The sequence below is a fragment of the Chiloscyllium punctatum genome, chromosome 27, assembly GCF_047496795.1.
Source record: "Chiloscyllium punctatum isolate Juve2018m chromosome 27, sChiPun1.3, whole genome shotgun sequence".
NCBI classification, from domain to species: domain Eukaryota; kingdom Metazoa; phylum Chordata; class Chondrichthyes; order Orectolobiformes; family Hemiscylliidae; genus Chiloscyllium; species Chiloscyllium punctatum.
In genome coordinates, this window is record NC_092765.1 from 16,475,482 (window position 1) to 16,502,387 (window position 26,906).

General features: G+C 43.1%; 2 protein-coding genes across 3 annotated transcripts; one reads left to right on the plus strand and one right to left on the minus strand.

Moving 5' to 3' along the window:
* Positions 1-13,858, minus strand: nudc (nudC nuclear distribution protein). The gene is made up of 9 exons (XM_072548175.1): positions 13,700-13,858; positions 10,497-10,574; positions 10,109-10,318; positions 9,045-9,131; positions 8,061-8,180; positions 6,474-6,668; positions 5,767-5,850; positions 3,946-4,064; positions 1-1,030 (listed from the first exon to the last, which is right to left on the minus strand). Exons 1-9 carry the CDS (start codon positions 13,778-13,780, stop codon positions 979-981), a joined length of 1,026 nt encoding a protein of 341 aa, XP_072404276.1. The 5' UTR covers positions 13,781-13,858; the 3' UTR covers positions 1-978.
* Positions 13,859-26,254, plus strand: LOC140453471 (nuclear receptor subfamily 0 group B member 2-like). Of its 2 annotated transcripts, none has more exons than XR_011952395.1 (2): positions 13,859-13,988; positions 24,339-24,460. XR_011952395.1 is itself a non-coding variant. In XM_072548176.1 (2 exons), exons 1-2 carry the CDS (start codon positions 22,622-22,624, stop codon positions 24,572-24,574), a joined length of 765 nt encoding a protein of 254 aa, XP_072404277.1. In that variant the 5' UTR covers positions 22,394-22,621; the 3' UTR covers positions 24,575-26,254. The 2 variants fall into 2 exon arrangements, 1 of the variants encoding a protein (XP_072404277.1); XM_072548176.1 differs by lacking the exon at positions 13,859-13,988 and adding an exon at positions 22,394-23,150 and having other exon boundaries at positions 24,339-26,254.
* The last annotated feature ends 652 nt before the right edge of the window (positions 26,255-26,906 follow it).

Here is a 26,906-nt window from a genome sequence, read left to right on the forward strand (position 1 = left end):
TGGTGGCTTGACTTTATTGAGAAATGAATTCCAGCATCATGTCCAAGTGCATCAATGCAAACAAATTAAAAATAAACAAAGAACATACCCCATGAGGGCCAGCACTGCACTCAATTTATCCAGCCACCCTGTTACTGACCTGGAAACACAGACGAGGAAATGGAGAGCAATGACCCTGATATTTACAATATTTGGCCTTCACCTGGCACAGCATGGCAGTTCAATCAACCGGATGACTTCAAAACTTAACACAAAGTAGCCCATCTGTGGCAATATAGACATGACTGGGCCAAGGCATTTGTTAAGTAACCAGCAAGAAACATCTGATTGCAATCTCATCCTGCATCAAATATTGGCAGGTGGTTTTGCATAGTGCACACAAAGTTTCATTGAAAGGGAAAGCTTTAATATTTTCATTTGCAAAACATGCTGGTCAAAATGAGCTACTGATGCACTGAATGCCTAATTGATCTTAGTGGAGAATAGGGGGAAATAACAAATCCATTGAGCAAGTACTGGGTCACATCTCTCTACAGAGTGTTTAGCAGGATGTTGCTTAAACTCACTGAAAAGGAAACGATTATCAGAACAACATGAGAGACAAAAATGAGTGAGGTGATAGCAACACATGTTTCACATCTCCCCCAGTTGCCATGTAGCAATCAGGAGGAACACTTAAAAAGGTAATTTTTAAAAAGTAATCAAGTTTACAACAAGCCTACAAATTGGCACCACCAGAAGGTGCTTGGATAGTTATGTGAGATCAGCCAGAAAATGACATTGTTAATGGATGCCAGCATGGTGACTGCACTGCAGCTGCCAGGTTCACACTTGCTCTCCACACAATGAATAACCTGAATGATTTACAAGCTCAGAAACCAGGTTTCACAGCTCTAGGTGATGCCCAAAGGGAGTCTTTCCTGCAAAAAATCTTCCAACAGTCTGGGTATCCCCTCCAGCTCCAGGGAAGATGCATTTTTAACTGAATTTGGCCTTTGAGAAGTCCATCTCTGGGTGCTGCTCCATGAACCTGAGGAGTGTGGCACAGGAAGATTAGATCTAGTTTACATGTTACAAAGAACCAACAATACATTTTAAGTAAAGAACTATCAGATTCAGCACTCACTTAATGCCATCATACGTGATTTCTAGCTCACCCCATATTGAAACCAAGTAACTTTGCAAAGCAGAGCTCAAAATATAGATTGTCTGCAACTGTCATGAGGCAGTGTATGCTGCAACGATGGCAAGGTATCTGGAGTTTATCGGTTCATGAAATCCAAATGGAATGGAGGAGCTCTGATGGTATGGTGCTAATCATCCTACCTTTGGGCCAGAACATCTGGGTTCCAGTCCCACTTCGTCCAGGTACATAATAACATCTGTGAACAGATGATTAAAAAAACACAGACACAGACAGCCTTGGGCCTGCACTTTGCAAAGTTACTCATCATCTGTTGTAAGCAATTCTCAGGCCTGGTGTAGCTACGATGACAATGCCTGCCTTGGGGACATGAAGCAGGAATTAAGTTCTTTATTTACAAATTTGTCCTGATCCAGTTTGGTGGAATTTTCCTTGATGTCATTCTAAGAACATGGATGTTTTTGTGTCTTATCTGTAGTTAAATGTAGTTGTTTCTTTGCTTTATGCTCCAATGGACAATCCAAACCTGAAACATGAATATTTTATCTCTTGCTCAACAGCTACTGCCTGACATGATGAGTATTTTCAGCATGAACTTGTTTTGATATTAACTATATTCAATCCTAATTTCCCTTCTACGGAAATGCAGATTCTAACACGTTCGATATCATGATTTCTATCCTTGTGTGACATTTTTCAGAGTTAGGACTACCAAGACCAGAGACAGGATTCAGTAGTGAATTGGTGGATTCATTGCACTGTTAAAACAATTTCCCTTACCTCCAACTATCAGACCAAAAAGGTCATAGCTCAATAATGCACTAATTTTTAATTCACTAATCTTGCCACCCAAGGAGGCAAAATAACCTGAAAAGTAACATGATGCAACTTGAGTATCGACTTGACGGGGGAAAAAGTCACATTCACAGGAGCCATCATCAGTGAATTCTCAATTCCAATAAAAAAGGTGCAGCTGCATAATCCCATCCATTCAACTCCAGTCCAAACTAATATCAGATTTAGTTAGGTGGGAGGACAGGCATTCTAATTCAAGGTAGGGTGAAGGACCTACGGTCAGTGCCAAGCAAGGTGTCTTTCCTCATTAAAGGAGTGTGCTGTTTTGACTGCTGATTACTGGTAAGCTGTAGTATGGGGGATATTTTAAGTTTGTAGCACCTTTGGATTTTTTTTTGGAGTGGGGACAGAAGAGGAAAAAAAAAGCGAAAGAGAGTGTAACACACAGACAGTCATGTCCCCAGTGAGAGCCATGTCCATAACAACGGTAACAGAGAACCACAACCAACAAGACCATTTAATCCAATGAAAACTCATCAATAAAAACAATTTGCATTTAAATATTGCCATTGTTTTATAAAAACACCCAACATACTTCATGGCATTGATTTCAATCTTCTGTTGATTGGTGTCTAAATTTATTTATGTTAGGAACTATGAACCTGCACTCCAAAGTCTCTTTGTTCAGGAACACTTCCTAGGACCATACCATTAAATGTATAAGTCCTGCTAAGATTTGCTTTCCCAAAATGCAGCACCTCGCATTTATCTAAACGCCATCTGCCACTCCTCAGCTCATTGGCCCGTCTGATCAAGATCCTGTTATAATTTGAGGTAACCTTCTTTGCTGTCCACTACATCTCCAATTTTGGTATCATCTGCAAACTTACTAACTATATCTCTTATGCTTGCATCCAAATCATTCATATAAATGACAAAAAAGTAGTGGACCCAGCACCAACCCTTGTGGCACTCCACTGGTCACAGGCCTCCTGTCTGAAGAAACAAAAGATTTTTCAGGGAGGAGATAAGTCAAAATATGCTACTTCACAATCCAGGTGTTCTCACATAAGACTTCAATACGAATATGAAGTTTTATTCAGCTCGTCTCTCTCAAACTAACACTAGTGCTCAAGTTTCACACTAACGCAGTCCACTCAACTTCCGTACCCGATCACATCCCATACACAATACCAACTTACAACACATTAATGATATACGTAGATGACGCTATGACAACAATCTGCATGGGTTTCCTTCCACAGTCCAAAGATGTGCAGGTCAGGTGAATTGGCCATGCTAAATTGCCCGTAGTGTTAAGTTAGGGGTAAATGTAGGGGTATGGGTGGGTCGTGCTTCGGCGGGGCGGTGTGGACTTGTTGGGCCGAAGGGCCTGTTTCCACACTGTAATCTAATCAATGCACATATACTCAAGTCAACACCTTCATTTCCTCGAATGGTCTTGCTGTCAGGGCTACACTTCCCTCCTAAGCTCCAGTTATAGTGCTCCATAATTTGTCAAGATAATTCACTATTGTAAACACAAATGACAACGTTCACCATGCTCAGGAAACTGTTTTAACTATTTGTACTAATCTTGCAAACAGCACAGGACATTGACAGACACACACATGGCATGAGCTCTCATTCTTAAACCCCTACTCTTTGGATACTCTTCTCCCAACCCAGTAAAGCCCCTACCCAACAAACATAACTCATCCTGTTTGTTTACTTCAACTTGAAGAGTCCAGTCACTGTTCTCCCATAATCTCTCCACTTCTACCAAAGTAGTTGCCCTACCCCAAAATACTAAGAGATTATCAGAACAACCCTGCACAAGGACAACAATGAATATAGTGACAGCAAAACACATTTCATATCTCCCTCAGTTACAATCTGGCAATTGCTAGGAAAAGCAGTAAAAGACCTAGATATAATGTGTTACAGATGGTTAGGTCAGCTAATACAAATATGACTGATCATCAATGCTGGAATGGAGGGCTTACTTTTTCAGTATGTCTTGTTTCTTCTGTTCCTCTGAAGTTGGAAGTCCCATGGCTTTCTGTCGTTGATCATACATCATCTTTTCTACCATGCTCCGTGTTTCACCGTCCAAGTCTGATAACTATGGGTACAAACAGAAGCTGCTTTTACAAGTCGGATTCAGCAACATCGAGTTGCACTCAGATAGAACTAGATAGGTTTACAATAATTGGGTTTCAAAAAATATAAATTGGAAGATCAAGGGTTCTCAGGCTGTGGAAATAAATCAAATTATCTGATTGCAAATCAGCAAAGAATGCTAAACAGCTGTTTAAAATATTACAGTATGTAAATCAAACAAGATTCTAAAGTACCCCACTTGCTGTAACCTGAATTGCAACATTGATTGTTTCAAAGGTGCAAAATATGGATTTCCAGAAAGGAAGCAATCTGGTTTCAAGTTCTGTATAGTAGAATAAAGAAGGAGATGAAATGTTCTATAGGCCAGTTAGAGGATCAGAGTGCTTTAGGAGGAGACACAAAGCTGGACAGATTCCAGATACAAGGTTGAATAAAGGACACTGAAAGATTTTAAGAATAAGGGCAAAAATTTTAAACTTCAATTTTTGGAGGACAAGAAGTAACAGCAGATCAACGAAGAATAGAGGTAGAGGTAAAGAGAAAATAGGATTTACTGGATATTTACTGGATAGTATGATCAGAAATAGAGGTGTTGGCAAGGAGGGTTGTATGTAAATAGAGTGCAGAGGTGACCACAATATGATCTAGGACTTTGGTTACTGTATGCTGGTGTCAAGGACTAGGGTTATTTTTCAAAGAGAGAATTCCAGGTGGTTGACAGCACACTACTAAAGGTAAAGGCAAAGTCACCACTGTCCCAGAATATCATCGGGCTGCTCTCAAGAGAGAGAGACAACTGGAACCTTTATTGTGTCCTCAGCCGATACAAAACTTCAACCTATGCTGTTGGCATCGCTCTGCTTTACACACCAGCTGTCCAGCTATCTGAGCTAACTAATCCCTGATGGCATACTATTAATGGTGGGTTGACAGTGTATTGGAAGATATGAAAGAGGAATAGAACTTAAGAAGATGGAGGGCATCTGGAAGGAACTAAACACATGGGTAGAACTGGTATTGTGTGAGAAACCCAGCTGACTGTGAATTCAAGAAAGCTTGGCAGGTGAGGGACCTTAGTGCAGAATGACTGGCAGACATTCCAAAAGTACACAGACTGTCAAAATCCATAGGGTCAGGTAGTCTTGGACGTTGATAACAGTGACCCGGGAAGCTAAGTGCCTATGAGGGATAGTGATCAAACCAATGATAATAGTCTAAGATGAATATGAAGAGGCAAAGGTACACCACCTGCAATGGACAGGTCAGAATGAAATTGGACAAAGGTGGTGCCTCTGAAGAGTTTTAGGAATGGCAAGTTGTTGTAAATAGGATTGATCATGCTTGTAGTTGTCAGGCTACAATTTGAATTACAATATGACTGATTGAGTTAAAGGTTTTGATAATAGAGGTCTCATTTTGTATATCTGAACTTCATGGGCAAGAGGAAACAGTGACTAATGTCTCCAAGTCTCTAAAATCCAGCAAGAAATTCATCCCAAATGGTGCATTTAGCTATTCACATTGATTCAGTGCAACTAAGAGAAAAAGATCACAAAGTCAAAATGCAAAGTCTAGGGACTTGCAACTTTTATGTTGCTGAAAGCCTGAATACTGACAAAACCCTTTAAAGTCAATGCATCTGCCCAACAGACATGTCTGTCATCATATGACAGAACTGGAGCGAGGAAATTAAAAATACTCACCTTTGAATTCTCAGGGTTAATTTTTTTGGTATTTAGCTCAGGATCTGTTGTTACTACTTTGTTCCACCATTCCATTTTATTGATCTGAAATTAGAAACAAAAATCCTAATATCCTGACACAGTTCACAAAGAAACAGCTTGAATACAACTGGAGTTCTCTACAAATCCTGTGGGCATTAAACCTCATAACATTGTAATCCATAGGTAGACAGTTAACTGTCACCTTCAAACTAGGAATTCCAAGCCAACCCTCACCCACAGCTCTGGAGATTGTAAAAACTGCAGATGCTGATAGTGAGAGAGTCTATAAAATATGGAACTGGAAAGGCACAGCAGATAAGACAGTGGAGGAGCTCGATGAAGGGTCCTGACCCAAAACGTCGACTTTCCTATTCCTCCAATGCTGTCTGACCTTTCCAGCGACATTTTATTGACTCTCATCCTCAGCCCAGTCCACTCCTCACCCACAGACTGGGAAATCCAGGATAACCATCTGCATAGAAAAAGAATCCCAGTTTAACTCATGCCCCAGCCCTACGTAAACTTCACCCAGACTGGAGATCCTATACAACTCTATTCTTGTATACTCTCCTCTCTACGATCGGACCACTTTGCCCAAGTCCTGAGCAATGGAATAAATTAAGAACCAGGACATGTGAATCTCCAAAGTGGGTTTCATTTTACCTACCATGTCAATACCAGCTCACCTTCTCCAGATGTACACTAATGCTTTTTCCATCCTCCAGCAGCCATGAGCTTTCCTCTACCTTCACGTCATTGAACATCTCACCATCTATCACAGGAGGATGGCCTTTCAGACCCACTTTCAAGTGACGTCTTTGGATCTCTACAATGAGATCCCGACTCTTCAATCTGAAATTGACTTGGAAGGGAACCAGGAGCTGCGAGCAAGAAACAACCAAAGAACAATAAAAATGGTTATTTAGCCATGGCGAGAATTATTCATTCAATCCAACCATCTAACTCAGCGTTACCAAGATCTACATTCCACTTGAAATCCTTCCATTCCTACTTAATATCTTCCATGGTAATAGCAGTATTTATTATAGCACAATTTTTTAATGTAGGGTTCCCAAACTATGACTCATGACCCTCTATGGGGCTGCAAAGGCCATAACTTTGGCATTACAAAATGCCCTTTCTCCAAGGCTACAAAAACAGCTTTGGAACAGAGACTTCCAATCTGGATGCTCTGGCAGGACAGCTCTGGACCCAATTGATTTATGTTGGCAAATAGCAAGGAACAGATGGTGAGCCCAAATCTCCTTTGAACATTAGAAAATCAATTACTGATGAGTTTTTGAACAGGTCCCAAGGTATCCACCAGATTGGAGGCTGGCGTGTGTACCTGAATCACTGGCTGAAAGCAGGAAAATCTGGGAGGCCATTGTCTAGCTAAGGTGAACAGCTACCTCAAATTGTACTGTATTTCTGCTCCCATCTACAAGTACTTATCCAAGGATAATAGCTCTGCTTCAAAGTCACTGGCACTTTAACAAAAGAGAGAAAAAAAGGATTGAGTGGGTTGTAGTGGAGGGGTTGAGAGAGGACGGAGTGGGAGAAGGGTAGGAAGAAGTGCTAGTTTATGTGTGGGGGTATAGGAACGAGGGTTAGAAAGTTGGACGTGTGTATGCATGTATGTGCTGGAAGAAAAAACGGCTGGTTAGACTTGTGTGGGGTGGCGGGAAAGAGGGGCTTCAGAGTCTTCTGATGCCAGGGAATGTAGAGTTTAGCTGAAACCTAAATGAGTACATTTTTCTAAAAAAAAGTATTTTATAAGTTGAGATTGTCCTATTTATACAACCTTTTAAAAATTTGTTCATGGGACGCAAGTGTCATTAGCTTGACCACCATTTATTTCCCACCTCTAACTGCCCTTTATTATATGTTGATCCCCAATGAACGTTGATAATTGCATAATGAATTTTGCTTTATTATTTTATTACAGCTTTGATTGTTTTTGCTGGCATCAGTGGTCATGCTAATTTTCAAGTGCCAAAATTTAATCATATTAGACATTCAATATACAAGTAGCATGCTAAATATAAAATGTATTCTAGAGATTTCCTCCAAGTATGTACTTTTTCCCCTGTTTATAATCATGTGCCAAATGCACCACTAAAATTAATCTTCATATTCTCACCATGAAGATCCCCAATTTGCATTTTAGCATAAAGATCCCCTCTGCTGTCACTATATTTGTCGCATAATTTCTTGCCTCAGCCTGGCCCTGTGAGCACTGTGATGAAATGTGTTCCAGAAGTGACACTTACATCCACCTCAGACAGGGTCTGGGTCCACCGATAGTTTGGCAGATCAGCACCATTTCCAGCATTGGGCTTCAGCTTCCCTTTATCCTTCTCATCCTCTTCACCTTCAGAATCGGATTCTGCCTACAGGAACAAGAAGGGTCACATAAGAGTATCAGAATACTGGACATATCTATGCAGCAGCATAAACTATGCTTCTCACAATATAGGAGAGATATTTTACAACTGTGTGCATGGTTGTTAGACAGACAGAACAATGACAACTTTTATCATGTATGGTCACGAGTGACCATTACAGTCAGAGTGACCACTGCAGTCATGTGCAGGGACTTCATAACAGATCTGCTTGTCAAGAATCCACACCATTGAAATTGCAAGCTTTAACCAGATAAAATGAAGGAATGAGAAACATTTTTTCTTTAAATTTAAAGATAAAATTAAGTTCAAGGCATAGGGTGGCGAAGTTTGATGGACAGTTTATAAGTGGTCTCAGTCAGTATTGTGTGAACGATGCTGTGAGAGAGTTTAATTTTACAAAACATTTTAGAAAGTTATAAATAGGAGTAGGTGGAAAATAAAAAATATATGGAAACAGGCCCTCGCAGGCAAATAGTCAGAACCGCATTTACACATCCCGGCACTACCCCCATGTCCTTTCAATGTCATTTCCATCATCCCTGCTCAACCTAATCCAGAAAGTACTGCAAATATTGACCCTTGAATTGAATCATACAACCTATTCAGTAACTTATGCTGTAAAGACTGATGTACTTTCTAGTTGCTACCTGAAAATCACAATTAAAACCAGATGGGTGAAGCACTGAAGATTGGCAAGAGTTTAACAGACAAGGCGGCACAACAGGGAGAAAAGATCTCAGGAGATAGAGACATTAGCGAAGAACTTCAAATACAACACTGCCTCACTTGCCAAAACCCATCAAACAAATTTCCTCCCCCATTCTCCACACGGAGTCAACTGCACAATACCTGTTTTGTTTCGGGTTTTTCTGAATTCTTGTCCCCATTGATTGTGATTGCATCTCCTTCAGTTTCCAGTTTCTTATGCTCCTTTTTCTAAATAAAAAATGCAAAATTAGTATTCGCATCAAGGCATACCTCAGACTCACTATGTGCAGAAGCATTGGAATAGCTCCTGGCTGTGGGCCCCAGACACAGCTGCTGGGTTCCCTAATACTGTAAATTTCACAGGCATCTGTCAGGATTTACTGGGCTGTCCTCACGGCAATGCCTCACATGTAATAATAACCAATATAAACAGCTGATTCAGACATGCAAAGACAAAAACGTGGATCTGAACCCATCGTTAATTTCAGGGGGGTGTGGTGGAGTTGTAAAATCCAACATCATTTCATTCATTATTTAGTGAGGAATGAAAGAAAGGTACTGAGTTTCAGGTCACCATTTCAGTTAACTGTCAGATTTTAAAAGTTAGCCAGTTGCTGCATTTAGGGTCACGCAGTAGCAATCTGCATGTCATGGTCCCAATGTCAGCTAAAAAAGCTAAGATGCTCATATAGAAAGAGAGCTTTTGCTTCAGATCAGCCTAGGTATTCCTGAGCTTCAGAAAATTCACTTATGGCCCTTGAAGTTGCAACTGAGAATCAGTTTACCAGTTGGAGGGATATGGGCCAGGAGCAGGTAAGTTGGACTAGGTTAGTTTGAGATTATGTTTGGCATGGACCGGTTGGACTGAAGAATCTGTTTCCAAGCTGTATGACTCTATGACATCACACTAAAATCCATCTGTCAGAGTTTTGCCCAATCACTAAATCTACTATTGATTCTTTGCACCTTTTTGCTCTCATCTATATTATTAGCAGTGCCAACTCACTTGGCGCCATCAGCCAATTTAGGTTTACAGCTTTCTATTGCTTCAAAAGTTATTCATATATATTGAAACATCAAGATCTCGGTGCAATCCCATTACCCATATATTGACAATATGACTGCATGCGATTATCCCTATTCCTGTCTCCTAATTCCATAATCCAATTCTAATATTTCAATTGGCCATTAGATGCTGCACTCACTTGGTCAATCTCCTTCTGCAATTTCTCCGCCTCCTCATCAGTCAGCTCCTTGATCTTTGGCTGCTTCAATTCTGGTTCAGATTTCTCTTTTTCCTCTATAAGCTTTGCCCGTTCCAATTTTTCTTTTCTCTCTGCTTCCTTTTTCACCTCCTTTTCCATCTGAGCCTGTATGGCTAACTTATGGTGGCGTTTGAAGGTGTCTGTGACCAACTGTGGAAAATACGTGATCAGAATAAATCAATCAATCAATCAGTTAAATGGGATTACACTATTAATATACTAAGGAGACCTAGGCATTGTTAATGGGAAGCTGAATTGAGAAATGAAGATGAGGAGCACCCCGTCAACCCAAGATAAATGGAGCTATAATAAAACCCCTTGTACTCACTTTGTTAGCTGCTCCCTGCTCTCCACCAGTAAAGAAGTCGGTTTTCCGCCTCAGAAAACTGAAGAATGTATCCACAAGCTTGTGAAAGAAAAATGTTAAGGCTGTTAATTAGACCCACTAAGCTTCACAGGTTACCGGATAGTACATTCTCCTATAAAAAGTCATAATGGATGAAAGCAAATTAGAAATTGGGGAGGTAATGGTCGAGTGCTATTGTTGCTAGACTACTAACCCAGAGTCCCAGGTAACATTCTGAGCACTTGAGTTTGAATCCCAGCATGACAGATGATAGATTTGGAATCCAATAGAAAGAAATTTGAACTCAAAGCCTCATGATGACCATAAAACCAGTGTCATTTTTTTTTAAAAGTCCATTTGGTTCATTAATATCCTTTAGGGAGCAAACTGCCAACCTTAATAAAAACTGAAAGAAAAAAAAACAGTGATTGCTGGAAAAGCTCAGCAGGTCTGGTAGCATCTGTGCAGAGAAATCAGAGTTAAAGTTTCGAGTCTGGTGATCCTATCACCAGACTTGAAACGTTAACTCTGAATTCTCTTCACAGATGCTACCAGACCTGTTGAGCTTTTCCAGCAATTTCTGAAACTGCTAACCATACCTGGTCTAGTTTACACATGACTCTAGACTCACAGCAATGTGTGAGATTCTTAACTTCTCTCAGAAATGGCCTCACAACAGCTTTATCAACTTACAAAAAGGAAAAAAAAAATGAAAGTGGAAACTTGCCATCAACTAAGGCACTAGAAGTGACAACAGCAAACAGATGTCCCAACATGACAAATATCTCTTAATAATGGTAAGGGAGTGCAGTCTTACAGATTCATCAAACTAGAGCCTGACAGTCATAGTTGTGGAGTCACACCTGATAAACAAATGTTCCAGACAACACCATCACCGTCTGTATCTCACTAGCAGGACAGACCTAGCAGAGGTAGTGGCAAAGTATGTACAATATATATTCAGAAGGATGTTGCCCTTGGAGTCCTCAACATTGACTCCAGACACACATAGTAATATGTAAAGCTACAAAATTGGCATTCACCCGACAATGAAAAATTGCCCAGGTATGTCGGATACACAAAAAAATTGGAAAACTTCAGCCTAGCTAATTACTGTGCTACTATTAATCATCAATAAAGTGACAGAAAGGGTAATCAACAGTGCTATCAAACAGCACTTGCATAGCAATAACCTACTTACTGATGCTTAATTTGGGTTCCGCCAGGGCCATTCAATTCCTGATCTCATTACAGCCTTGACTGAAAACATTTAACAAAAAAGCAGAATTCCACATGAAGGGAAAGTGACTGCCCCTGACCCGAAGGTCACATTTGACCAAGTTTGGTATCAAGGAGCCCTAGTAGTATTGATGTCAATGGGAATTGGGGGAAACTCTCCTGGAACTAAGACTGATGCATACAGTGGTTGGAAGTTATTCAATTCAGCTCCAGGACATCTCTGTAGGAGCTCCTCAGGGAATGTCCTTGGCCCAACCATCTAAAGTTGTATCATCAATAATCTTCCCTCCAACAAATGGTCAGAAATAGGGATGTTCACTGGTGATTGTAGAATGTTGAGTACCATGCACAACTCTTCAGAATCTGAAGTACTCCATCTCCAAAGGCAGTAAGACCTGAACAACATCCAGGTTTGGGCTGACAAGTGGCAGGAGTCTCAGCACACAAATGCAAGGAATTACCATCTACAATAAGAGAATAAAACCAACACCCGACATTCAAAGGCATAACCATCACCAAAACCCCCATTATCATGTGGGTTACCATTGAGCAGAAAATGAACTGAATTAGCCATATAAATACTGTGGCTACAAAAGCAGATCAGAGGTTAGGAATCAGATAATGACTAATTCACATCCTTACTCCCCAATATCTCACCACAAGAGTACAATGGAATAGTCTTCACTCGTCCAGATGAACGCACTTCTGACAACAAACAAGACACATGACACCATATTGGACAAAACAACCAGCTTGTTTGGCACCACATCCACAAATATTCCCTCCCTCTACCAGTGACACATAGAAGCAGCAGCGTGTACCATCTACAAGAAGCAATGCAAAAATGCACTAACCCTCCTCAGACACAATCTTCCAAACCTATAATTGCTACTTTCTAAAAGGATAGGGACAGCAGATACAAATGAACACCACCACCTGCATGTTTCCCTCCATCTACTCACCATCCTTACAGGAAATATATTCCTATTCCTTCACAGTTGCAGTGTTAAAATCCTGGAATTCCTTCTCTAATGACATTGTGGGTATCCCCACACCAGTTCAACACACCTTCAAAGGCAACTAAAATTGAGTAATAAATGCTGGCCCAGCCAGCATCACCATTATCCCATGAGTGAATAAGTTTAAAAACAACAATCAATTCAGCATGGAAATAAACCAACTTTAAGTTGTTTCATGTTTGAGTGCAGCTATAATCAAGCATGGATCACAATGTCCCAGTCGGTGAAGAACACAGTATACAGGCATACACCAAACTCTCTCATTCCCCCCAATGATGATGGTGAACTGGACATTTCACCATTCACGATGTGGTTCTTGACAATTTTTATCCCTCGGAATAACGTACAGTAGACAATTATTATTGTTTGTTGGAAGTTAATGTATGAAGTTTGGCGAGTGCATTTCCTACATTAAAACATTAAGTACACTGCAAAGTTATTGAGATGCCAATGGTCTTAATTTTCTGCCTTTTTTTTTAACCACTGGACAGATGTTCCCAGGTACCGTGCTACTGAAATCTCCCCCCCCGCCCCCACCCCCGTCAGAACAAGGGTAGAGGAAATTAGAGGATCCACCACCAGAAAAACGTACATGCTTTATTTAACAGATCCACCCTCCCCCCTCAAAAAAAACAGAATGTAAGAGTTAGCTGTTACAAGTGAAATTGGATTCACACCGCTCCACCTCACGCAGTGACGGTTGTTCTTCGGGGGGGGGGGGGGGGAAGAGACGGTAAGAAAGTAAATCTACTCCCCAGATTTGGCAGAACGTGGAGAGTGCGGAAAGAGGAATATACACCCCAGGTGGAATGTGGGGGAAGGGATAAAGGATCCAACCCCCATTAAGCGGGACGGCAGGTGGGATACATCCACAGGAAGGGGAGGAAATCTGCCCACACTGGGGTAAGGGTAGTACCTCCTCCATACCTGGTGAACACCCCCTTCATGTTGCTGGGCCATCGCCAGCAGAATGCCATCGAAGCGATCCTCGCCGGATGAGTCCCCCATCGTTTCTCCGACTCAGTGCGGCTCCCCTCAAGCTGTCGCTCAACCACGCGCTACAGGCCCCAGGCCACTCACCCGGAAGTCGTGCCGCCCGGGGTCGAGGGTTGATGGACAGGTCTTTCAACCAATCATCAGACGCGCCGATCCATTACGTATGCCGTTAAACCAATAGAATGAACGTGGGTGTGACGCAGTCTGTACGGTCACCAAGGTAACTGGAACATTCGGGAATCGGGCCCTAGCAACCAGGGCCTCAACAAAAGCCTCAGTTGCACGGGCCCTTTTGTGGTGCGGAGGAAATCTCACTAACTCTGAATGAACTAGGTGGTCCATACATAAAAGTACCGTGCCCGATTGTGTGGCTCGAAATTAGGTTGGGATTGTTTCAAAAGTCCCAGACCACGGGAAAATCTCTTCACAGAATTGTAACACCACGGAAGGAGCCCATTGTACCTGCATCAATTTTGTCTCTTCGTGCCTGTCTCCTACCTTTTCCACTCCAATGGTCACTGCATACCATTTCTACCTAAATAATCACCACATTTCTTGACAGTACATCCCATGTCTGGGAAAGTTTTGGTTTTGTCTGAAACCCTTCATCAGGAGTGGGTGGGGGAGATGGGAGGTGCTGGGCTGTATGGTGATAGGTGGATTCAGGTAGGGGATTTAGGGGATTTATGTGATTCCAGTGGGAAGGCTGTAGTGGATAAGTGCATAGGACAATGGGCAGATTAGGTCAGGTCGGGAGGTGAGGAGGAAGGGGCTGCTGGACATGGAGGATCTCGAGAGCTGGTGAAATCAATTGAGGCCATTGGCTGCAAGCTCCCCGGGCAAAATATTAGTGTTGTTCCTCCAGTTTGTTTGGCCTCACTCTGACTGTGGAGGAGGCCAAGGATCTACTGTCAAGTAAGGTCAACTGTAAACTGGAGGAACAACACCTGAGGGAGCTTACTGCCCAATGACCTCAATATCAACTTCACCAGCTTCAAAATCCCTCCACTGCCTATCTCCTTGCCTCCTTAACCTGCCCATCTTCCTACTCACCTACCCACACTCCACCCCTCTCACTACCAATGAAAATAATACCCCTACCTACCCTTCCCCGGCCCCAACAACTGCACCCCACCCCATATATATCTGGGCCTGATGAAGTTTCAGACTGAAACGTTGACTTTCCTGCTCCTTGGATGCTGTCTGACTTGCTGTGCTTTTCCAACTTCACATCTATTGATTCTGGCTTCCAGTATCTGCAGTCATTACTGTTTCCACATCCCATATCTTAACTGCTTGCTAAGTTTTTTTTGCACATCACCCTTGCTTCTTTTAGAACATCACTTTAAATTTATGACTTCTTATTCTTTCTTCCTTTTACAAGAAGGAACAACTTCTCCCTATCTACTACATTCAACCAGTTCATGATTTTGAAAACCTCTATCAAATTACCTCTTAGCCTTCTTCCAAGGAGAACAATCTCAACTTCTTAAAACTATCCTCATAACAGAGGTTTCTCATTCCTGGAACCATTCCTGTAAACTGCTTCTGCACTGTCTCCCATGCCTACACATCTTTCCTATAATATGGTATCCACAATTGTACACAATATTCCAGCTGAGGTCTAACAAATGCCTTGTCTAATTTCAATATCATCTCCCTGCACTTGTATTCTACGTACTTATTAATAATATCAAGATCACTGTGTGCTTTGTTAACATATAGACTCGGACCAGTCTGCTCCTGCACCCCCTTTTGAACCGTACCTCCCCATATATTGTCTTTAATGGGGAGTAACTGGTAAGAGGATATAGAGGCATTGTGGAAGACATTAGTCAGAAACCAGAGCAGGTCAGAGGCTGGGAATTCTACAGTAAGTATTTCTGCAGTAAGTAAATATCATTTGTAAGATTGGGGATCTTTGAAGTCTGACTTTTAAGAGTATGAAAGGGTAGAATACCCCACTTGCAGATGAGGCTAGAATTAGGGGATATAAATGTAATCACAAATAACTTCTTGGGAGCAAGTTTTGAGAAGATTTGTGGTTCAGGTTGAGGTTTTGGAAGTAATTTTGCTCGCTGAGCTAGAAGGTTCATTTTCAGACATTTCATTGCCATACCAGCTAACGTCATTAGTGAGCTTCCGGTAAAGCACTAATGGTAGGTATGCCCTGCTTTTTATTTATGTGATTAGCTTTCTTTGGGTTTGTATGCCATTTCCTGTAGGATGTCATTTCCTGTTCTTTTTCTCAGGGTTGGTAGTAAATGGGATCCAAGTCAATATGTTTGTTGATAGAGTTCGGGTTTGAATGCCATGCTTCTGGGAATCCCATTTAACACCCCCTGAAAAAAAAGGAAATGACATCACCAACTCAGGGAAACCTAAACACATAAATTAAAAGCAGGTCATACCACCACTGCTTTACTTGAGGCTCACTGATGATGTTATCTTGTATGGTAACGAAATGTCTGAAAAAAGAACCTTCCAGCTCAACAAGCAAACTTATATCCAGACCTCCTTGGCAATTCTGCCGAAATTCATTTATCCAGAGATTTATTTTTGTGTGTAGGGTATAGACATCATCAGCAATGTTGGCATTTGTTGTTCATATCAATGAGGTAAAAACAATGACTGCAGATGCTGGATTAGTGGTGCTGGAAGAGCACAGCAGTTCAGGCAGCATCCAACGAGCAGTGAAATCGATGTTTCGGGCAAAAGCTCTTCATCAGGAATAAAGGCAGCGAGCCTGAAGCGTGGAGAGATAAGCTAGAGGAGGGTGGGGGTGGGAAGAGAGTAGCATAGAGTACAAAGGGTGAGTGGGGGAGGAGATGAAGGTGATAGGTCAAGGAGGAGAGGGTGGAGTGGATAGGTGGAAAAGGAGATAGGCAGGTCGGACAAGTCCAGACAAATCAAGGAGACAGTGCTTAGCTGGAAGTTTGAAACTAGGATGAGGTGGGGGAAGGGGAAATGAGGAAGCTGTTGAAGTCCACATTGATGCCCTGGGGTTGAAGTGTTCCGAGGCGGATGATGAGGCGTTCTTCCTCCAGGCGTCTGGTGGTGAGGGAGCGGCGGTGAAGGAGGCCCAGGACCTCCATGTCCTCGGCAGAGTGGGAGGGGGAGTTGAAATGTTGGGCCACGGGGCGGTTTGGTTGATTGGTGCGGGTGTCTCGGAGATGTTCCCTAAAGCGCTCTGCCAGGAGGTGCCCAGTCTCCCCAAAGTAGAGGAGACCACATCGGGAGCAACGGATACAATAAATGATATTAGTGGATGTGCAGGTAAAACATTGATGGATGTGGAAGGCTCCTTTAGGGCCTTGGATAGAGGTGAGGGAGGAGGTGTGGGCACAGTTCCTGCGGTGGCAGGGGAAAGTGCCAGAATGGGAGGGTGGGTCGTAGGGGGGTGTGGACCTGACCAGGTAGTCGCGGAGGGAACGGTCTTTGCGGAAGGCGGAAAGGGGTGGGGAGGGAAATATATCCCTGGTGGTGGGGTCTTTTTGGAGGTGGCAGAAATGTCGGCGGATGATTTGGTTTATGCGAAGGTTTGTAGGGTGGAAGGTGAGCACCAGGGGCGTTCTGTCCTTGTTACGGTTGGAGGGGTGGGGTTTGAGGGCAGAGGTGCGGGATGTGGACGAGATGCGTTGGAGGGGATCTTTAACCACGTGGGGAAATTGCGGTCTCTAAAGAAGGAGGCCATCTGGTGTGTTCTATGGTGGAACTGGTCCTTCTGGGAGCAGATACGGCGGAGACGGAGAAATTGGGAATACGGGATGGCATTTTTGCAAGAGATAGGGTGGGAAGAAGTGTAATCCAGGTAGCTGTGGGAGTCGGTGGGTTTGTAAAAAATGTCAGTGTCAAGTCGGTCATCATTAATGGAGATGGAGAGGTCCAGGAAGGGGAGCGAGGTGTCAGAGATGGTCCAGGTAACTTTAAGGTCAGGGTGGAATGTGTTGGTGAAGTTGATGAATTGCTCAACCTCCTCGCGGGAGCACGAGGTGGCGCCAATGCAGTCATTAATGTAGCGGAGGAAGAGGTGGGGAGTGGTGCCGGTATAATTACGGAAGATCAACTGTTCTACATAGCCAGCAAAGAGACAGGCATAGCTGGGGCCTATACGTGTGCCCATGGCTACCCCTTTGGTCTGGAGGAAGTGGGAGGATTCAAAAGAGAAATTGTTAAGGGTGAGGACCAGTTCGGCCAAATGAATGAGAGTGTCAGTGGAAGGGTACTGTTAGGAACGTCTGGAGAGGAAAAAACGGAGGGCTTGGAGGCCCTGGTCATGGCGGATGGAGGTGTAGAGGGATTGGATATCCATGGTGAAGATAAGGCGTTGAGGGCCAGGGAAACGGATGTCTTGGAGGAGGTGGAGGGCGTGGGTGGTGTCTCGAACATATGTGGGGAGTTTCTGAACTAGGGGGGACAGGACAGTGTCAAGGTAGGTAGAGATGAGTTCAGTGGGGCAGGAGCATGCTGAGACAATGGGTCGGCCAGGGTGGTCAGGCTTGTGGATCTTGGGAAGGAGGTAGAACCGGGCAGTGCGAGGTTCCCGGACCATGAGGTTGGAAGCTGTGGGTGGGAGATCTCCTGAGGTGATGAGGTTCTGTATGGTCTGGGAAATGATGGTTTGGTGATGGGGGGTGGGGTCATGGTCAAGGGGGCAGTAGGAAGAGGTATCCTCGAGTTGACGTTTGGCTTCAGCGGTGTAGAGGTCAGTGCGCCAGACTACCACTGCGCCCCCTTTATCCGCTGGCTTAATGGTGAGGTTGAGATTAGAGCAGAGGGATTGGAGGGCTGCGCGCTGTGAGGGTGAGAGGTTGGAGTGGGGGAGTGGGGTCGACAGGTTGAGGCGGTTAATGTCCCGGCCGCAGTTGGAAATGAAGAGTCGAGGGCAGGTAATAAGACATAGGAGTGGAAGTAAGGCCAGTCGGCCCATCGAGTCCACTCCGCCGTTCGATCATGGCTGCTGGGCACTTCAACTCCACTTACCCGCATTCTCCCCGTAGCCCATAATTCCCCGAGACAACAAGAATCTATCAATCTCTGCCTTGAAGACATTTAGCGTCCCAGCCTCCATTGCACTCTGCGGCAATGAATTCCACAGGCCCACCACTCTCTGGCTGAAGAAATGTCTCCGCATTTCTGTTCTGAATTTACCCCCTCTAATTCTAAGGCTGTGCCCACGGGTCCTAGTCTCCTCACCTAACGGAAACAATTTCCTAGCGTCCACCCTTTTCAAGCCATGTATTATCTTGTACGTCTCTATTAAGTCTCCCCTTAATCTTCTAAATTCCAATGAATACAATCCCAAGATCCTCAGCCGTTCCTCATATGTTAGGCCTACCATTCCAGGGATCATCCATGTGAATCTCCGCTGGACACGTTCCAGTGCCAGTATGTCCTTCCTGAGGTGTGGGGACCAAAACTGGACACAGTACTCCAAATGGGGCCTAACCAGAGCTTTATAAAGTCTCAGTAGCACAACGGTGTTTTTATATTCCAACCCTCTTGAGATAAGTGACAACATCGCATTCGCTTTCTTAATCACAGACTCAACCTGCATGTTGACCTTTAGAGAATCCTCGACTAGCACTCCCAGATCCCTTTGTACTTTGGCTTTACGAATTTTCTCACCGTTTAGAAAGTAGTCTGTGCTTTTATTCTTTTTGCCAAAGTGCACGACCTCGCATTTGTTCACGTTGAATTCCATCAACCATTTCCTGGACCACTCTCCCAAACTGTCTAGATCCCTCTGCAACCTCCCTACTTCCTCAGTACTACCTGCCTGTCCACCTATCTTTGTGTCATCGGCAAACTTCGCTAGAGGGAAGGTAATAGGCCAGCGCGGGGTATCCAGGTGGATGCAGTGTGTTGGAGGTGGGGTAAGGAGTCCTCAGAAGGTGGGCGGGAGTCCTGATTGTGAAAGTAAGCTCGGAGGCGACGGAAGAATTGTTCGATGTCACGGCGGACGGAAGAGTTTTGTTGTTCATACTTCACCTTTGGAGTAGTAATGCTAGATTATTAATCCATAAACTCAACTAATGTTCTGGGGACCCTGGGTTCAAATCCTGCCACGGCAGATGGTGGAATTTGAATTCAATAAAGAATATGGAAATAAGGGCGTACTGATGACCATGAACCATTGCTGATTGTAGGAAAAAAAATCTGATTCACTGATGTCCTTTAAGGAAGGAAATCAGTTATCCTTACCTGGTCTTCCAGACATGTAATTCCAAACCCACAGCTATTTGGTAGACTTTTAACTGCTCTCTAGGCAATTAGGGATGGGCAATAAATGCTGGCTTAGACAGAGAAGCTGACGTCCCATGAATGAATTAAAAAAACACATCTTTGGAAGTAGTTAAGAGTCAATCATATTAATGTGGATCTGGAACTACCTGTCGGTCACTGAATAAAGGTGGTGGGTTTCTTTTCTAAAGTGTATTAGTGAACCACATGGGTTTTAACCTCAAAACAAATTATCTAGTCTTTATTACATTGGCACTCGGCTGCTTTGTTTCTTACATTACAGTGGTGAAGTGCTTTGGTACATCCTGAGATTGTGAGTACAATTACTGATAAATTACTTTTATTTTGATGTCTTCCAGAGTTCTGTATACAGGACAATTAGGTACTCTGTGGTCAACAATTGTCTTACATAGTTTGCTTCACCTACACTGTTGCATTTTACAAGCTAGGTGTTCATTGGGATAAGATAAATTTCTCCATATATTTGAGGTCAATTAATTATTTCTGATAAAATATTTATCAATAGGCATTTTACAATAGAGATTGAAAACATAGGAACAGAAGGATGCTATTCAATTCCTCAATTCTGTTTGTTATTCTGTTAAATCATAATTAGTCATAGAGATGTACAGCATGGAAACAGACCCTTCGGTCCAACCCGTCCATGCCAACCAGATATCCCAACCCAATCTAGTCCCACCTGCCAGCACCCGGCCCATATCCCTCCAAACCCTTTCTATTCATATACCCATCCAAATCCTCTTAAATGTTGCAATTGTACCAGCCTCCACCACTTCCTCTGGCAGCTCATTCCATACACATACCAACGTCTGTGTGAAAATGTTGCCCCGTAGGTCTCTTTTACATCTTTCCCCTCTCATCCTAAACCTATGCCCTCTAATTCTGGACTCCCTGACCACAGGGAAAAGACTGTGCATATTTACCCTATCCATGCCCCTCATAATTTTGTAAACCTCTATAAGGTCACCCCTCAGCCTCCAACGCTCCAGGGAAAACAGCCCCAGCCTGTTCAGCCTCTCCCTATAGCTCAAATCCTCCAACCCTGGCAATGTCCTAATAAATCTTTTCTGAACCCTTTCAAGGTTCACAACATCTTTCCGATAGGAAGGAGACCAGAATTGCGTGCAATATTCCAACAGTGGCCTAACCAATATCCTGTACAGCTGCAACATGACCTCCCAACACCTGTACTCAATACTCTGACCAATAAAGGAAAGCATACCAAACGCCTTCTTCACTATCCTATCTACCTGCGACTCCACTTTCAAGGAGCTATGAACCTGCACTCCAAGGTCTCTTTGTTCAGCAACACTCCCTAGGGCCTTACCATTAAGTGTATAAGTCCTGCTAAGATTTGCTTTCCCAAAATGCAGCACCTCGCATTTATCTGAATTAAACACTATCTGCCACTTCTCAGCCCATTGGCCAATCTGGTCAAGATCCTGTTGTAATCTGAGGTAACCCTCTTCGCTGTCCACTACACCTCCAATTTTGGTGTCATCTGCAAACCTACTAACTGTACCTCTTATGCTCGCATCCAAATTATTTATGTAAATGACAAAAAGGAGAGGACCCAGCTCTGATCCTTATGGTACTCCACTGGTCACAGGCCTCAATTGCTCTGTTTCTCAACTCAATTTTCTCACCTTTTCTTCTTATGCCTTGATACCCTAGCCTAATTTTTAAAAACTATGAACCTGTTTTGAAAATGATTAGAACTGAAAATCCAGTTTGCCTTCTCTCTAGTGCAACAACTGTGAAGTTAATCATAGCAGTTCTGTTGCTGCTGGATTGAAGATTAGCAAACAACACAGAGTGGACTTGAACCAGGAACGTTCCAGACTGTGAACTTTCTCTGGCTGTGCATTTACTCATTGTTACTTATGAGTTTGATTGAAACATTATCGTTTGGAACACTTGGTGAGGCTGCGGTTGCTTTATTAATAATAGTGATCTGATATCAGATAGAATTGTTTATGAGCTTATTTGTTTCAAGGCTACATTCAACAAATATTCCTTATCTAATTAGCCTGATATCCCTTTCTGTAACTGAGTGTATCTGATTGGTGTTCTGTTAATGGCCTCTTGCAGTCCTTGATGTATCGGTACAACATGGGTTTAAAGTCTGTGTACATGACATCAGGTAATCAAGATAAGCCACTTCCATCTGTCTAACCTGCTGTTTCATTGAAAAAAATCTTATCTGCTGCTGGCCTGCACCACAGAGATATGTCCCTTGGCCAATTAGTTACTGTCAGCTTATATTTTTTTCAATGAAAGCTGCTTGTTCTTTCTGGCCAAGGTCACTTCTAGTCTCTGAATGAAACAATATAAATAGTCTCAGGTATAAGCAGCTCAGTCGCTGCCTGTGAAAGCTTGTGCTGCATTGGGAGCTGTAGACAAGTGTACCTGATCCTTCTCAGCCAACTCTTGTTCAGCAAAGTTCCAAAACTGGTTGTTTGAAACGTTAGAGAATTTAGAGAGTTTGGTTTCCAGTTAGTTAATACTTCAAACTACCTTTAATTTGTTAACACCATTACAGTCAGAGAGCTAAATTCCAAGCAATCGTGGTTTGCTAGTGAGGTGGTTATGGCTTGTGTAAATGTTCTGTCTGATAAGTGCCAACATGATTCTGGGAAGCGACAGAATGCAATCTTATACACCATCCTGAGCCAACGTGGAGACTACAAGTTCTCACATCACAACTGCTCCTGTGAAGTCAGACGGACTGTTAGCTTGAAGACTCCCCTTGTTACCTGTCAGGCGGTATCCGATGTGTTGGCAAAGACAATCAGTTTTATGAGGAACCTCCCTTCATTCCATCATCTTCCCAGATCAGACCAGCTGCTATTGCTGGAGAGCTGCTGGCCCCCATTATTTCTGTTAGGATTGGCTCAAGATAGAGTGAGCTTCGAGGTGACAGAGACCCCAAGTCACAGCATGCTGAAGAGAATCTTGCTGAATGGACCATGCCTGCTCAGGACAGAGGAAGAAGGGAGTTGGCAGCCAACACTGGCTGGTGTACACAGAATAAAAATGTGTCTGAACAAATTCCAGGGCCTGGATCTAAGTCCCAAGGAGTATGCATACCTGAAAGGAGCTATCCTGTTCAACCCTGGTAATTATAACAGCCTCTGTTTTTATTCCAATGTGCAACGAACCTAGGAAATTGTAAAGGTGAGGTGGTTTATAAAAAAAGTCACAAATTTGCTGCCACCCCCTTGAGTCCAGCAATAATTCTACCACATTGTAGTAAGGGGTTAGTACCAGACAAAGGTCAGGAATCAGGGGATCTCTGTACTGCCTGGATAAATAACTGGTGAGATTTTTTCCTCACTTCAGAATCGTCCATAGGCTCCCCCTCTCCCCACAACATACTTTTCTCCGATGCCTTTAAGAAGATTTCCAGCACTCAGAGTCACAGAGATTTACAGCAAGGAAACAGGCCTTTCGGCCCAACTTGTCAATGCTGCCCCAGTTTTCACAATTAATCTAGTCCCATTTGCCTGTGATGGTCCATATTTCTCCATTTCTATCCCATCCATGTACCTGCCTAAATGTTTCTTAAATGACGAAATTGTACTTGCCTCCAACACTAACTGTGTGAAACAATTGCCCCTCTGGACCTTTCTGTATCTCTCCCCTCTAACCTTAAACCTCTGCCCTCTAATTTTAGACTCCATTACCATGGGGAAAAGCTGTCGGCTATCTACCTTATTTATGCTTCTCATAATTTTATGAACTTCTACAAAGTGACCCCTCAGTCTCCCACACTCCACGAGAAAAGTCTCAGCCTCTCCTTTTAACTCAAACCTTCCAGTCCAGGTCGCTTCCTAGTAAATCTTTTCTGCAATCCTTCTAGCTTAATAATATCCTTTCGATAGTAGGGGAACCAGAATTGCAGGCAGTATCCCAAAAGTGCCTCACCAACGTCTTGTACAGCTCCAACAAGTCGTCTCAACTCCTATACCCTATGCCCTGAACGGTGAAAACAAGCAAACCAAAAGTCCCTTTCGAGGAGCTATGAACCTGTACCTCTAAATCTTTGTTTCCGAGTCGGACTGTCCTGCTCAGAGTGCGGTGGGAGCTTGGTTATGGATCTGATCAGACAGCGAGACTTCCAACAAGTTGGAAATGCAAAATAAATCCGCAGCTAGTATGTTTGAGTCAGGATCCCACCTGAAACACCAAACATTTGATTCCAGCGGCTAATGGACATGCTGTGCTTCTAATTCCTTTCGCTCTGCCGTGCGCCTCTTTCCGAGGGAGTTTGCTCTGATCTCATTCGTGCTCCTGTCTTTTGCAGATCTACCTGGACTCCGAGCTGCTCCCTACATTGAGAGCCTTCAGCGGGAAGCGCAGCGTGCCCTGTATGAGATCCTGGTGCCGGCCAAGGACAGTAGCCGCTTCGCCTGTATTTTACTCGCCGTGTCCGCCCTGAAAACTGTCAGCACCGGGCTCATCGTCGAGCTCTTCTTCAGGCCGATGATCGGGCCAGCAAACATGAAGGAGCTACTGTTTGAAATGCTATATTCGCGGTGAAGAAATCGGGGTCTGACTGCACCTCACCTCAGCCACTTGGCGCCCAGCCCTATCACTTGCCATTCGCTGCCTATCCACAACTCAATATTGTCTTGTACTAATTTTGTTTTATCTTGAATAAAATTGGTTTGGAAGACTGGACATTTTATCAGAGGCACTTTTACTGTGTCAGAATTCTGGTTTCTAATTGAAAGAAATCCTCAGGTTTAAAAATAGACATTTAATTAAGTTTGTCAGTGGCAGCCATTGCTAATTGATTTCCATCCTGTACCATCCGGGGCCAACTGGTAAATGTCCAACCGTTTTGGAAATAAATCCATCTATGTGTGGATTGGATGCATAGGAATTGGAATAGGCAATTCAGCAATATTACAGCAAAATACTGCTGTTACTGGAAATCTTGAAATAAAAACAGGAAATGACCATAAGACCAGAAGAAATATGAACTGGAGTAGGCCGTTTGGTCCCTCAAGCCAGCTGTGCCATTCAATAGAATCACGGCTGATCCCACATTTCTCACCATGGAACACCAGGCCATTATGTCCACAACAGCCACTAATCTCATTTCACCTGGTGATCTTCCCACCCTGCTCTCCCCACCATTGCTTTCAAACTAATTTAACCCTAAACCTGCACAGCCTGCTTCTACCTCTTTCCCAAAATCTGTAAACAGGGCATTCAGTGAGATCCATTGTTTTTGCCTGCTTCTTCCCCACAGAACTCATCTTTTCCTACCTCAACTCAATTCCTTCTCCTTTGTCTAGTCTCTTCCCACTTACATTCGCAATTTTTATGATGCTTTAGAATTTCCAGTTTGCCGGTTCCAGTCACTCCCACTTCGTCATGGGTGTGCAAATCTTTACACGTCCATCTCCCATCAGAATCATCTCAGGGCTCCTCGCTTCTTCCTGTAAAAGAAGGCTTGAACTGTCCCATTCCACCATCACTCTCCTCTGCCTGGCTGAGCTTATCCTCACTTTGAAAAGCTTTTTCTTTAACTTCTTTTACTTTTTTTCAGGTCAGTAGGGTGACCATGGGTACCTGCATGGGTCTCAGTTATGAGGGGCATGGATAGTGTAAATATATAAGATCTTTTTTTCCTGGGGGAGTCTACAACCTGACGGCATAGGGTTAGGGTGATAGGGGAAAGATTTAAAAGGGACCAAAGGGGCAACGTTTTCACAGAAAGGGTGGTGCGTGTGTTAATGAGCAGCCAGAGGGATTAATGGAGGCTGATACAGTTACAATATTTAAAATGCATCTGGATGGGTATATGAATAAGAAGGGTTCAGAGGGAAATGGGAAAGTGCTGGCAAATGGGACTGGATTAATTTAGGATATCTGGTTGGCATGGACGGGTTGGACCGATGGGTCTGTTTCCGTGCTGTACATCTCTTTGACTCAATGATAATACCGATGATAATCAATTGGCATTCATTGAAAATGTTAACATCCAAATGCAAGTTTAAGTCTGTTTTTTCAACTATTTAGTGTAAAGATTATTCTCATTGCTGGGAAGGATACTGTGATCACAGATGCATTGTTCGGAGTAAAATGATGGAATAAGTTAAAGATTTAAGAAATGCTGAAAGATTATCTTGGGTTCAATAAGGAAGGAAAGAAGGATGATTGGATGTAAGTCTCATCTTTCTTTGTTTGTGTGCCATATTTCTTGTGATGAAGTGCAGTTTTGAAATAGTGTTTCATGTTTTATACGGATGGAAATATGGAAAGACTGCATCTTTTTACTTTTTGGAAAATGACTATTTTTCAAATCAAGCACTCGGGAAGGAATTGTTACACTTTTGAAAACAAATTGCTGGAACTTATTGTGAGTTGTATTGACACTATTATTTTGCTAGCATTGGAGGAGGTGAGATAAGTGGTCACATTATTGTGGTATGTGTGTGCAGAAAGTGATTCAGCTGGTAACAGGTAGCTGATGGTCTGTACAAATGTGACTGCTTGTGATGTCAAATGTTATCAGTCTGGTGACAACCCTCTGACTGTGATACAGTGACAGATGTTTACAGTGTGGGAGAAGCCTCTGGACTGCTGTGTCTCTATTTCTCCGCAGTAAAAGTACCTGAAGTTTAAAGAAAGACAATTTTTTTTCTCCCACCAGTTGATGTAAGCTGTTGTCTTTGACCAGTGACCAAGAGACTTGGTAATTAATGTGGCAGCTGCCCTGTGACTTCTGTGAAGAAGTGAAATAAGCTGGAGAAGGGGAAATCAAAGAACAGAAAATCTTGGGAAGCAAAAGGAACAGCTCGTCAAGCTTTATGGACTTGTGCTATTGCACTGTATTAGCCCCATTTTCTTTCCATAATAC